The sequence below is a fragment of the Cololabis saira genome, chromosome 21 (genome assembly GCF_033807715.1).
Source record: "Cololabis saira isolate AMF1-May2022 chromosome 21, fColSai1.1, whole genome shotgun sequence".
NCBI classification, from domain to species: Eukaryota; Metazoa; Chordata; class Actinopteri; order Beloniformes; family Belonidae; genus Cololabis; species Cololabis saira.
The window spans coordinates 4970395-4983796 of record NC_084607.1 but is presented as its reverse complement, the minus strand read 5'-3'; the positions used below and the strand labels follow the sequence as shown (position 1 = coordinate 4983796).

Genomic DNA, 13402 nt, shown 5'->3' with positions numbered 1-13402 from the left:
AATGAAACATCAATGTGGCATCAATGAAACATCAATGTGGCATCAATGAAACATCAATGTGGCACCAATGAAACATCAATGTGGCATCAAATCGGCATCAATGCAACATAAAAAAATCGGCATCAATGCCATGTCAATGAAACATCAACGTGGCATCAATGAAACAACAAATCGGCATCAATGCCATGTCAATGAAACATCAATGCAACGTCAATGAAACATCAATGAAACATCAATGGGGCATCAATGAAACATCAATGGGGCATCAATGAAATATCAATGCGGCATCAATGAAACATCAATGCGGCATCAATGAAACATCGATGCGGCATCAATGAAACATCAATGTGGCATCAATGAAACATCAATGTGGCACCAATGAAACATCAATGTGGCACCAATGAAACATCAATGTGGCACCAATGAAACATCGAATCGGCATCAATGAAACATCAATGCGGCATCAGCAACTTTTATCATGATGCTTGAAATATGGACATGATGGACGTGTGGAGGACTTAGTGGAGGACTCTTGATCTTGATATGATGGGGGGGGGGGGCAGGTTTTAGACGAGAACAAATAAATAATTACAATCAATATCTGACTCTGTATTTTTAAGCTATTTTGTAACGTCTAAAATGTGTCTCAACTAAAAGATGAAGAATAAATGAACCCTGTAATTCAGTCCCTGATCCACCCGTGACACGGTCCGGATTCACTCGTCCCGCCGTGAGGCGGTCCGCACCCCCCGACCCGCTCCACCGGGCGCCCGGAGGACGCTGCTCCCCGGAGCTTATCCAACCCGTCAGTAGTTGCGGAGGCCGAAGAAGCCGACGCTGGTGGGCGACTCCTTGACGGTGACGGTGACCAGGTTGGCCGTGACGTCCGTCACGAACACGTGCTCGATCAGGCTGCGCGGCGGCTTCCAGTCCTGGATCTGGGCGGCGACGGAGGCGTAGGAGGAGTCGTGGTCCGAGTCCGAGCTGCTCTCCTCCTCGCCCGTGCTCATGTCGGTCATTTTGGCCTTCTTGCCGCCTTTCGGCACCACCGCCGCCCTCTCCTGCTGGCTCTGGAGTTCCGTGCAGGACTTGTCCAGCCGGGCCTGGACTCTGGGGGTCTGGTTTTCATTCGCCTTGTCTGCTTTCCTGGCCGGCGGTCTCCCGGGCGTTTTCGGAGGGTCGCCCCCCTGACTCAGCGAGGCGGCGGTCTTCCGCGCCGGGTTCCTCTGGTCCGGCGCCGCGGCGGCTCCGTTTCCGGGGCCGTCGGCGCCTTGGGAGAGTTTGTTCTGGAGGTTGAGGGGCTGAGATCCAGAACCCTTCGACGGCAGGCTCGCCGCCGCCTTGGCGCCGAGCATCCGCGGCGCCGCCGGCGAAGGGGGCGGGGCCTTCTTTAGTCCGCCGGGCGGGCTCAGCGTGTGCTGGGTGGTTCCCTGCGTGGGATGTTTGGAAGTATTCAGATTCAGCGCCGCCACGCCTTTGGATTTGCCGGCGGCTGCTTTCAGAGCGAGGCCCGGCCCGGAGACGGGCAGCTTCCCCGCGGCGTGGGCGCTCCGGCCCTGGCTGGATTTGCTCAGGGGCGAGGTCTGAACGGGGGATCTGCCCGGCGCCACGGCGCCCACCCCCCCCTGAGCCGGCAGGGGCCGGGTCGGCCCCGCCACGGCCTCCCGGGGCGAGCCGCGGTGGAAGCCCATGAAGGTGAAGCTGGCCGGGTGGACGGGCTTCTTGATGGCGCCGGGCAGATCCCCGTCCTTGGTGGCCTTCAGGACCCGGCGCGGGCCCTTGAGCTGCTGGAAGTCCTTGGGCGGCGGCGGCGGGGACACCGGCTTCCTGCTCCGCTTCTTGGGCGGCTCCGGCTTGGCCATGACGATCTGGGCCTTCTGCTGGGGGACGGGGTGCAGGTCTCTGGTCCGGACGGGGGGGCTCGCCTGCGTGGCCTGGCCCCCCCCGTCCTCCTCGTCGTCATCGTCCTCCTCCTCCGAGGACGACGACGAGGACGAGCTGGAGGACGAGGAGTTGGAGCTCATGCAGGACGAGGAGCACGAGGAGCTGCTGGACTTCGGGGTCTCCGGAACGTTCTCCTGGAGTTCAAAGAGCAAATGTTAAAAATAGGCCTGTGTTGAAAAAAAAAAATGTTTCAAATTTTTTTTTTATTACATTTTTTTTTTTCCCATCATTACATTTTTGCCTGGTGAACTTTAATCCCAGTAGTTTTGAAAACTCCTGAACTAAATTAACTTTTCTTTAGAGAAAATGCTGGACATTTCAGCGGTGGCAGGTGTCAATCTGCCACCGCAGCGCTGTTATTGTAACCTGACGCTCTACAGCATCATTATAGCTGGATTGATGATGTTAGACAGTGGCCTTCCATAAATAATGAAGGTATCTTAAATTAATGCTGATGTTAATTTATAAATAATGATTTGTTTGAGCGATAAGCAGGAAAGAATAGAGGAATAGGGAGATAAGGGAGTGTATGATTAAACACTATAATATAGCATACGTTACGTGTGCTGACGTTAGCAAGCTAGCAGCGCGACATTTAATCATTATGGAAAGGCTACGTGATTAAAAAAAAGAACAACAACAACACCTGTTTATGTTTTGTTTTATTTTAGGTATCCAAGAATATTTTATTGATCGCCTGGCGTCCGATGACCAAAAAAAACACAATTACAGGTCTCTAATTGAAGGGCAGAACTATCTCAGCTCCAGATGATACAGAATACATACATACATAACCCCAATCTGCAGATAAAACTAGTTTGTTGAGGAAAAAATATCAACTCTATTTGTAGCTGCAGAAGAAAAAAATAATCTCACGAGGAAAAGAAAAATATTGCTCACGCCTCGGAGCCTCTTCACCATAATATAGCAGTCAAAAAAAAAGAAAAGAAAAGTAAGAGTAATACAAAACATGTACTGTATGTTGTACTATTATACTAATTTATTGAAACACATGGCGAGTCAAACATTTACCAAAGCAGCTGCCAAACACTAAACAAGGTAGTAACGTGGGTTCTGCAGAACTGCAGCAGTAAATCCTCATCGGAGCTCCACTCTTTAGTAGTGATTTCATATGGATCCAGACCGTTAATAATCATTATTTTCTCCATATACCGCTCCCTGGCTTCCTTGTTTAAGGTATCCCGGTAAATTCCAGTTCCTTTCCAGCAGTTTAACATCTTTTTTTTGCGTTCCGTCTGTTCACTTGGTGAAACAGAAAAGTAGTTTTGAAAGTCCGTCCCGTCTTCATTCACTATCAAAACAAATGCACGTGACGGGACAGGAGTTTTCCGATGATACAAATACATTAAGAGAGCCTGGCAGGGAGCGGAGTAATAGATCCATGGGAGCGGAGGAGCGGAGCCGCCACCACAGTAATGGCGGCCGCTCGACTTCCGGGTTTTGCTGGATTCGTGTATAGCTTGTTTGGTTTCTCTGTTATCGGACACGGTTTGTCATGAAATACCTGAAAAATGCCGGGTGCTTCATGTCCAGCTGTGTCTGGTGACAGAATAAATCAGACAAGCTAAAATAATTTGTTACTGCTTGAGCTGTTTCAATTTCCTTCTTTTTTTGCACTTTAAATGGATATTGAAATGCCTATTTGAGTTATTTATTTCTTAGTTATTTCACAATAATTATTGTGAAATTATTATTTCAAAAGTTATTTTACAGTCATATAATCTAGGCAACACTAACCCAAATCAATATTGAATCGAATCAAATGGTGATAATCGATTCTGAATCTTAAGAATCGGAATCGAATCAATTCTTGACATTTGAATCGATACCCAGCTCTAATTAAAAACCATCTTCACCAAACCTCCAGAAACGAGGAAGCGGCGTCAGACTTGTACTCACTATGATCTTCCGCGGTCGTCCTCGGGGCCGTTTTCCTCGTTTAAGCATCAGGAGCTCCTTTTCTTGCTCTCTTTTATTCAAGAGAAAAGAGAAGATTTGAGGAGATCTCATCAGCCAATCTAGACCACTTTGTTTAGGTGGTATTGACTACAAATCTTTACACATTATATTCTCCCCTGAAGTTTACGGGACCCAGAATAGTGAAAATAATGGACGTACTTTTTGTTGAAGGCAGCCAGCAGCCGCGGGTCCAGGATGTTCTCTTGAGGCTCCCAGCTGTTGTGTCTGAAACATCGACAGGAACATCGTCACCACCGAGCAGAAAAGGCCGAGGACGCCCCGCCAGAGTAGACGCCTCAGCGGCGACCCCAGATTTACCAGCCGACCTTTCAGCACAGTCAACCCGCGGTTACCTTGCAAAACTATCAAGTTATTTTACGTAGGACGAAGGATTCTGTTCAAACGGATCTGAAAACCCAGCGAGACATGTGCGTGGATTTAATGCAGAACCATAAATCAGGATTTACACAAAAACGTCACCAACGGGAATTTATCGTTTTTACCGCGAGATGACAAATTCTCACCGTGGGGAATTGTTTTGACGGTAAATCGTTAACGGTAAAATATCGCCCATTCCTACCTCAAACCAACTGATGGGTTTAAATCCTTCACCAAGTAAGAATCCATTAATGTTTTACTTGATCAAACAACAACTGATGTTGATGTTGTCTCGTCAAAACTGAGAAAACATTTCCAACTTGGAGCTGCGACCCCCCCCCCAGTGGTGCAGGAGAGCGCCGGGCCTCGGCATCATAATAACACTATTCAGCCCTCCCGCCTCCCGTCCCGCCAGCTGCCACTCATCATCACACTCGCTGGTTAAAGCCCATTAACCCGCCGGCCCGGCAGCGTCGGGCTCAGCCCCCCCGGGTTCATCTCGGGTCACAGGTAGCCGGCGAGGCCCCAAAGTCCCTCAAAACCCTTTCTTTTATTGTTGCACGCCACCTTTTGTCTCTTTTTGCATTTATAACCGTCAAATGTGCTCGAGTTCAGGTTTTTACCACTAGATAATATTTATTTATCCTTTTAATTTCTAAAAACGAAGCAATATTATGGGCAGAAATATGTGCCACTAGAAACTGAATTTGAATCATTTATATTTGAATTTGAATTGCTCAACTTGAATAATTGCATTAAAAAACTGAATCTGAATCACATAATTTGAATTTGTATTGTTTAATTTGAATCATTGCATTGAAAAACTGAATCTACATTCCGAAAAACTGAATCTACATTCAGCTCTCACAATTCAAATTCAGTTCTTGAAATTCAATTTCAATTCTACTGTGCCAGACATCCGGGTCTTCTGGAGGAACAGCAATCGAGTGCAGATACAAAGAACTCGGGTATCAGTCACGTGACGTTTTTTGTTGTCAGCGCCATCTTGAGGACCGACCGGGGACATGTGTTTAATGCGTGTGTTTTATAATAGATCCATGGTTTAATGGTGCCTGTACTGCTTAAACAACCTTAACTTGCTCAATTCTCAACAGATTTTCAAACAGTTTGGTTTGTTATGAACGTCAGAGATGTAGTTATGACACTGCATACTTGTGAATAATTATAAACATTGAAAAACGTACTTTTGTATGAAAATAACAAGAAACAGATAGCTATGACATGGTATTTATATTAAATGAACATTTCTATAGTATTCTTAGTAATATTTATATTTACATTATAACACATATATGATTACCTTATAATATATATATATATATATATATATATATATATATATATATATATTATTACTACATTATAACATGTTTATATATTATTACATTATGATGTTTTTATATTATGACATAATGTGTGTATTATATGTGTATATGTGTACATTATAACATGTGTGTGTGTGTATATATATATGTTATAATGTAATAATATAAATACATGTTATGTCATTATATATATATATATATATATATATATATATATATATATATATACATACATGTTATAAGGTAATAATATATGTGATAATGTAAATATAAATATTACTAAGAATACTATAGAAATGTTCATTTAATATAAATACCATGTCATAGCTATCTGTTTCTTGTTATTTTCATACAAAAGTACGTTTTTCAATGTTTATAATTATTCACAAGTATGCAGTGTCATAACTACATCTCCGACGTTCATAACAAACCAAACTGTTTGAAAATCTGTTGAGAATTGAGCAAGTTAAGGTTGTTTAAGCAGTACAGGCACCATTAAACCATGGATCTATTATAAAACACACGCATTAAACACATGTCCCCGGTCGGTCCTCAAGATGGCGCTGACAACAAAAAACGTCACGTGACTGATACCCGAGTTCTTTGTATCTGCACTCGATTGCTGTTCCTCCAGAAGACCCGGATGTCTGGCACAGTAGAATTGAAATTGAATTTCAAGAACTGAATTTGAATTGTGAGAGCTGAATGTAGATTCAGTTTTTCGGAATGTAGATTCAGTTTTTCAATGCAATGATTCAAATTAAACAATACAAATTCAAATTATGTGATTCAGATTCAGTTTTTTAATGCAATTATTCAAGTTGAGCAATTCAAATTCAAATATAAATGATTCAAATTCAGTTTCTATGATTCAAATTCAGTTTCTAGTGGCACATATTTCTGCCCATACAATATCGGGAGGAAAACATCTGCACCTTCTAGGCCTGTGTTGAAAAATTTGATTTTCTGATTCTAAATCAATTCTCATTAATTCCAAAAAAAAATCGATTGGTATGTCTAAAGATCTTTTTTTTTTTTCATCATTACATTACAACTTTGAGTATTTTTTTGTTTATGCCCCAAAAAAAGGGAATGTTTTGTTGGACACAATGTTTTTGTGTCCAAAAACCCCAAAACAGTATATAAAGTAATGAAATATAGACAATTTATGCAATTATAACTGAAAACTTTAATGTTTTCATACGTTTAAACAGATTTAAAGGCAAAAACATGGCACCAGTTATTCTCGTGTCCAACAAAACATTCCTTTTAAGGGCATAAACAAAAAAATACCAAAAGTTGTAATGATGAAAAAACAAATCAATATTTAGACATACAAATCAATTTTCAGGAATTAATATGAGAATCGATTTAGAATCGGAAAATTTATTTTTTTCAACACAGACCTAATCTAAATTAAATAAATAAATCAGGGTGAGACTCCTCAAACTTTCTCTCCGGCCCTGTTGCTGCAGTTACTCGCGTCTCATTTTTAGGTTCTTTCCGCTCCGTTTCACTTTGTTTTTTCCAGATCTTAAAAACTAAAGCTTGTGCTGGTTTCCTTCCTGGGTACGACGGCGTTGTTATCTCTGCGTCTCGTCTATGAACGTGATACGGATCTCTGAAGGAGAGGGAAACGTGCTGCAGAGGAGCAGAAACGGGTCGTCCTGCCAGCGACTCGGGTTCAAGCACCGGCGACGACTTCTGATCAGCCGCCCAAGTGATCGACCCCAACCCCTTTCCTACGCACACATACAGGATGTGGTTCCAACAGAAAACCCTGGAGCTGGCAGCAGCGGTGCACACTGGTGCTGGATTACAGAAACAAGTGACAAGAAGCCAAAGTATGGAGGGGCCGTCAGTAGGGATGGGCGGTATGGACTAAAAAATGTATCACGATAATTTCTGCCATTTATCCCGATAACAATAAAAATGACGATCAAAAAAAATACCGATTCAATTCCACATTTTCAACTATAAATCTATCTCGCTCTCAGATCCGCCATGTTTGTTACACAAAAACGTCATCAACGGGAATTTATCCTTTTTTCTTTCTTTCTTTCTGGCTCATTTCTTTCTTTCTTTCTTCCTTCCTTCCTTCCTTCCTTCCTTCCTTCCTTCCTTCCTTCCTTCCCTTTTCCCTTCCTTCCTTCTTTCCTCCTGCTCTCTCCTTCCTTCTTCCCTTCCTCTTTTCTCCCTTCCTTCCTCCTTTCCTTGTTTTCTCCCTTCCTTCCTTCCTTGTTTTCTCCCTTCCTTCTCCCCCTTCCTTCACGTACGTTGTGCATGGATTTAACGCAGAACCATAAATCATCTTTACACAAAAACGTCATCAACAGGAATTTATCGTTTTTACCGTGAGATACAAATTCTTATCGTGAGACATTTTTTTGACGGTTTATCGTGAACGGTAAAATATCGCCCATTACTGGCCGTCAGATCCATTAATTATCTATTACAGGCATTGTGACGTAGAATCATCAAATTGGTTTAATTCACCGTACCTAAAATCCTTCATGGTCTGGCCCCGCCTCCACTCAATGAGTTTATTAAGCAAAATCTAAACTCATCTACCACAGTTGCCACCAGAGTAGGGATGTTAAAAATTAATCGATTTTCGATGAATTGCCGTTATGAAATTACCCGATTAAAATTAACGATTACAATTAATCCATTTATTTATTTATTTATTTTTTTCGTTTAATTTCACCAGCTGGTATTACGCCCGGACCACATTTAATGTGACACAACGCGCTGCGCCGCGCACATAAAGTTAGAAGAAAGAGGCGGATATGTTTGGTTTTAGTAACGTGCTCAGGCCATGAGTCTGCAATGGCCCAGACGGGAGACACATGTAGCTCAGTGCTTAACTTTTATTTTTAATCCACTCTATATTCTTCTGGTTCTTCTCCGATATGTTCCCCTGAAGCCTGAAGGTTCCGCCTTAAATCGACGCAGAGCCGCCGCCGTAGCCTACAGCGTAGGCTCTGCGTTGTTGTAACGCGGAACCATAAATCAGCCTTCACCCGGTACATACATAGGTTTCTCTAAACATCTGTTCCCGCTACAGTTTTAACTAAAAGAAAATGTGCTCCAATACAGCAGGTCTCATAATTTTATTTTGAACACTGCCAAAACTCTAACTTAAAATGTAACTAGAACTTCAAATTTGCTTGACACAAATGACACTATTATGGCTGCTGTTACTACTAATAGCCTTGAAGTGCACTTTATATTATATTCCTTGTGGTACAAAAATGTCTTTTTGTTACTTTTGTATCAAATAAATATTTGATTAAGGAATACATTAAAATGTCCTTTGTATTTTATATAAGCAAAAAAAATTATGTTTGTATCTCAGATGGGGGAAAAACGCCGCTTATCAACTAATCGATGATCGATCGATAAGGTTATCAACTATCAATTAATGAAATAATCGATAATTTGCATCCCTACACCAGAGGAGATTGCAAAACTGCACATAGAAAAAGTTCCTTTGGGCAGTCGGCCTTTTCCTATCGAGCAGCTCAAACCTGGAACACTAAACCCGTACAACTAAGGAACATCACATCTCTTCATTCCTTCTCTAAAAACACAAAACAGTGGTTACTGGATAATCAAACACAATGTTATAATCTGGTATAGGCTCAGGTTATTGTTTTTACTACCCGTTTGTGCTTATGTGCTTTTATGTGAGCTAATGTTATTGTGTGCTATAGTTCTTCATTTATGTTGTTTGTCATTATTCGGAGTTATGTCATGGTTTTACCAATTGTTTGTACTCTGTGCTCAAGTGTTTTAGTGTGTTCTCTTTCAATGTTTTTTATATATATATATATATATATATATATATATATATATATATATATATATATATATATATATATATATATATATATAAAATCAACCTGCCAGGGAATGCAGATTTAATTAGCCTGTAAGGCTAAGGCCCCGTTTACACATAGCCGGGTATTTACAAAAACTGATATTTCCCCCTCTACGTTTTGAAAAATTCCATTGTTTACACGAGATCGTTTTCAAAATCTCTTCGTTTACACGAACCCGCATGAAAACGCTGTTAACGTCATGCCAGCCAATCAGAATCCTGGAAAAAACCAACAAATGACACGTGTAACTTCCAGTTAAGGCTGATTTATGGTCCCGCGTTAAATCAACGCAGAGCCTACGGCGTAGGGTACGCGGCGACCCGCACCGTACGGCGCGCATCGCCGCGTACCCTACGCCGTAGGCTCTGCGTTGGTGTAACGCGGGACCATAATTCAGGCTTTACTTCCAAGACGGAACGAGAGTCTTTCGTTTGGAGTGACAGAGAAGTGGAGTTACTTTTAAGTGTGACTTTAGAATATAAAATACAAGAAAATATTGACGGTGGCCAAACTTATTGTAAACACAGGTCGCACAAATGACGCTCGTGACGTTTCTGTGCCGTTCTGAGCCTAAATCTCTGTTTTCCTCCGTTTAGACGCAAACGTGAAAACTGAGTTTTTGAAAATCTCCACTTTGGCCGGAGTTTTCAGAAATGATCGTTTTTAGTGACTTTGAGCTCCGTTTTCGTGTAAACGCACGGCCAAAACGCATGAAAACACCACAGTTTTTGCTCCGTGTAAACGGGGCCTTAGTGTGTTCTCTTTCAATGTTTTTTATATATATATATATATATATACCATCAACCTGCCAGGGAATGCAGATGTAAATTAGCCTGTACGGCTAAATCTGGCACATTTACATGATGGACTCAAGTGCTCATGTCAATTAATGTGCGTTGTCCCTTTTAAATAAATAAATAAATAAATAAATAAATAAATAAAGTATGAATTGTTACAGATTACTTTTGTAATACTGTATTTGATCTGGTCTTTGTACGTTTTGACCGTATAGAAACGTAATTCTTGCCATTGTAAGAATGAGATGTACCTGCTGTACTCTACTGCCCCTACTTTTAAACAACTTGTGCTTCTTATTGTTTTGCCTCATTTTATTTGTTATTTACCGTTTAATTGTGTCTTGCTGCTTTTAATGTTGATGTAAAGCACTTTAGTTAATATTTATTTCGGTCAATCACAAACAAAAATCAACAAACTTTGTCATATTTGACCGAAAAGGTCTGGGCTTGAAGCATAAAGCTTATCTTGCCCACCTTTTAACTGAATAAAATATACAAAAAGAACAAATTAAGTATCATAAGTCTACACAAAATAATAATAATAGTAATAGTAATAATAATAATAATAATAATAATAACAATAATGACGATGATGATAATAATAATAATAATAATAGTAATGATAATAATAATAATAGCAATAATAATGATAATAATAATAATGATAGCTCTGAAAACAGAAAGTGAAAACTTTTAATCACCCTGTGTTGAATTGTGCTATACAAATAAACTTGCCATTAACTCAAAAATTGTGTTTAAAATTTAAAATCTCAGGTTTAAAATTTGAACAAAAACACATTTAAAAATTATTTTTTTTTAAGTATTTAAGTATTAAATGAGATTAAGGGTAGTAAATCCTGCATGTGTGTTTCTGTGTGGGTGTATTGTAACTTAAACTGGCTCGGTTGTAATAAACAAAAGAGCAAGGATGAATGCACAATTTGTGGAGAAACCGCCCACAGCGACGAAATATCACGACTTTCTGCAGTTTTTGGCTGTTTTTGGGGCGTAAAAGTAAGTTTTTTAGGCGCTGGTTTCCCTCCAGGCAACAAGCGGCACGTTGTTGTTGTTTTTCATTGTTTGGGCTGCAGAGCTGCAGCACTTGCACTTACTTGGATGACCATCCCCTCCACTTCACCAGAAACTCCAACTTTCCCTGCAGGAGAGGGGACAGAACAGAGAGTTGCGGGTTTGAATCCGCAGCTAAAGGTGGGGAAGGTGTTGAGAGGAGCACCGGCCGGAGCTCACCTTCCTCAGCCGCTTGTTCAGGATGCACTCGGCATCAAAAACCTGCTCTCCCACGGCGCTCAGCTCCTCCATGTCTGCCGCCGCTCCGAGACGCTTCTTTATCAACCACGAGAGGAGCGAGCAGCCAATCAGCGGCAAGCAGGAGCAGCGCCGGAAGTGCCGGCCGAGCCCTTCAAAATAAGGCGAGGCAACGATTCAACACAAGGTAATTCAAAGTGCTTTACACAGGGCCGGTCAGGGGTGCAGATCCGATGTCAGGATTGGGGGGGACACCAACGTGATTTTAATTTAAAATTTTTTGACAATATGCAACTCATACCATGCCATAAATTGGTAAAGGCTCGCCAAAAAATACTGCACAGAGAATCATTTATTGTGCTTACCTTTCTTGTTTATTTGTCCTAAACAGCCAACAGTGTGTGTCACTGCTTACTTAACTGTTATATTCGTAAATCATCATTTTAAGGGTTTTGGGCATGTAGTGTCTACTCATCTCAAATTCTTCTCACCATCTTCCTTTTATCCTATGGGACTACTTTATGCACGATCAATTCATATATGGATGAAATATGGAGCCCTAAACAAGTTGTTTAAACTAACTGATCATGTTTTAACACAGTTATGGTGGTAAACAGTTCTAAAAAAAAGGACCCATTGCTTTCATTCTGTACCCCTCAAAACGCACCGTGGATGTATTATTTTTTTAGAAATATATTTTTAATAAATATTCTACATATTCAACATTTAAATCTGAAAATACATTTTTCCAATTTTGAATAATTTAGGGTATTTTTATTGGGGGGGAAAATTCATGTTTTTCAGAAATTGGGTGGGACATGTCCCCCCCGTCCCCCTGGGATCTGCACCCATGGGGCCGGTTCTAGAAAATGATGACTAGGGCTGCATCTCGGTCCGTGTACTTCGCGGCCATCCGTTTTTTGTTTTGAAATGACAATATAAAAATAGAGAAATAATCCAAAATAATCCGTTCCCCATCTTTTGTTTTGATAATAAAAATCGTAAAACGGATCGTTATCCGTTATCCGTTATCCGATTTCATTGATGTGTTTGAAAATCGAAATTGGTAATTAAAACAGCAAGTGGAAAACTCTTTTCTCTATTTCCTATTCGTTTCCAGTATGTTAGAGTTCAGTACATGTTATTGATTATTGATTGGACGCTGCAGGTGAACGGACTGTCACAACATCACTGCAGTTTCATGACGGAGTGAAGACAGATTACAGATTAAACTCATGTTTCACTCCCAGGTTTCATATTTGATTTATTTTCTGTTTCAACATTAAAAAAATCTAAAACTGTTAATTTTCAATCTGATCAACAAAAGAACCAGAAACAACTTTCTTCATTTATTACTGCGCATGTGCAATCCCCCCATGTGTCCAATCCTTGTTTTCAGTATCCTTGGAAAGGAGGAAGATTTTAAACTCTATCCTTTGACTCACTGGAAGCCAGTGTAGTGATTTCAATATAAAAACACATGCGGGTCAAATAAAACCATCTTTCTTTGTCAAAATATTTTATTTATTTACAAAAACCTTTCCAGCTCTGTTTTTCTGAATTAACATACATTTTCAATTATGCAGGTTTTTGTTTCATCTTATGGAATATATAATATGATAAAAAAAAAACGATTTTTAGGGCCGAGATGTTGGGAGATACTCATATCTATAGTTACGGAGTAAAGGTTCGGTTTACTAATTTAATTTTTACCAATTTACTAATTATTTCACGCTTATTATTTCTGAAGAGCTTGCTTTTGTTTATGAGAGCGAGCTGACTTATTTCTCTTGCCCTCATCAAAATG

The 13402-nt window shown here is 40.6% G+C and overlaps 1 protein-coding gene across 1 annotated transcript; it reads right to left on the bottom strand.

The window, feature by feature from the left end:
* Positions 1-474: 474 nt before the first annotated feature.
* LOC133421831 (chromobox protein homolog 2-like) lies at positions 475-11653 on the bottom strand. Its single transcript, XM_061711611.1, has 5 exons — positions 11578-11653; positions 11442-11485; positions 4084-4149; positions 3865-3934; positions 475-2078 (listed from the first exon to the last, which is right to left on the bottom strand). The coding sequence occupies exons 1-5, from the start codon at positions 11647-11649 to the stop codon at positions 807-809; spliced, it is 1524 nt and encodes a 507-aa protein (XP_061567595.1). The 5' UTR covers positions 11650-11653; the 3' UTR covers positions 475-806.
* Positions 11654-13402: the final 1749 nt, after the last annotated feature.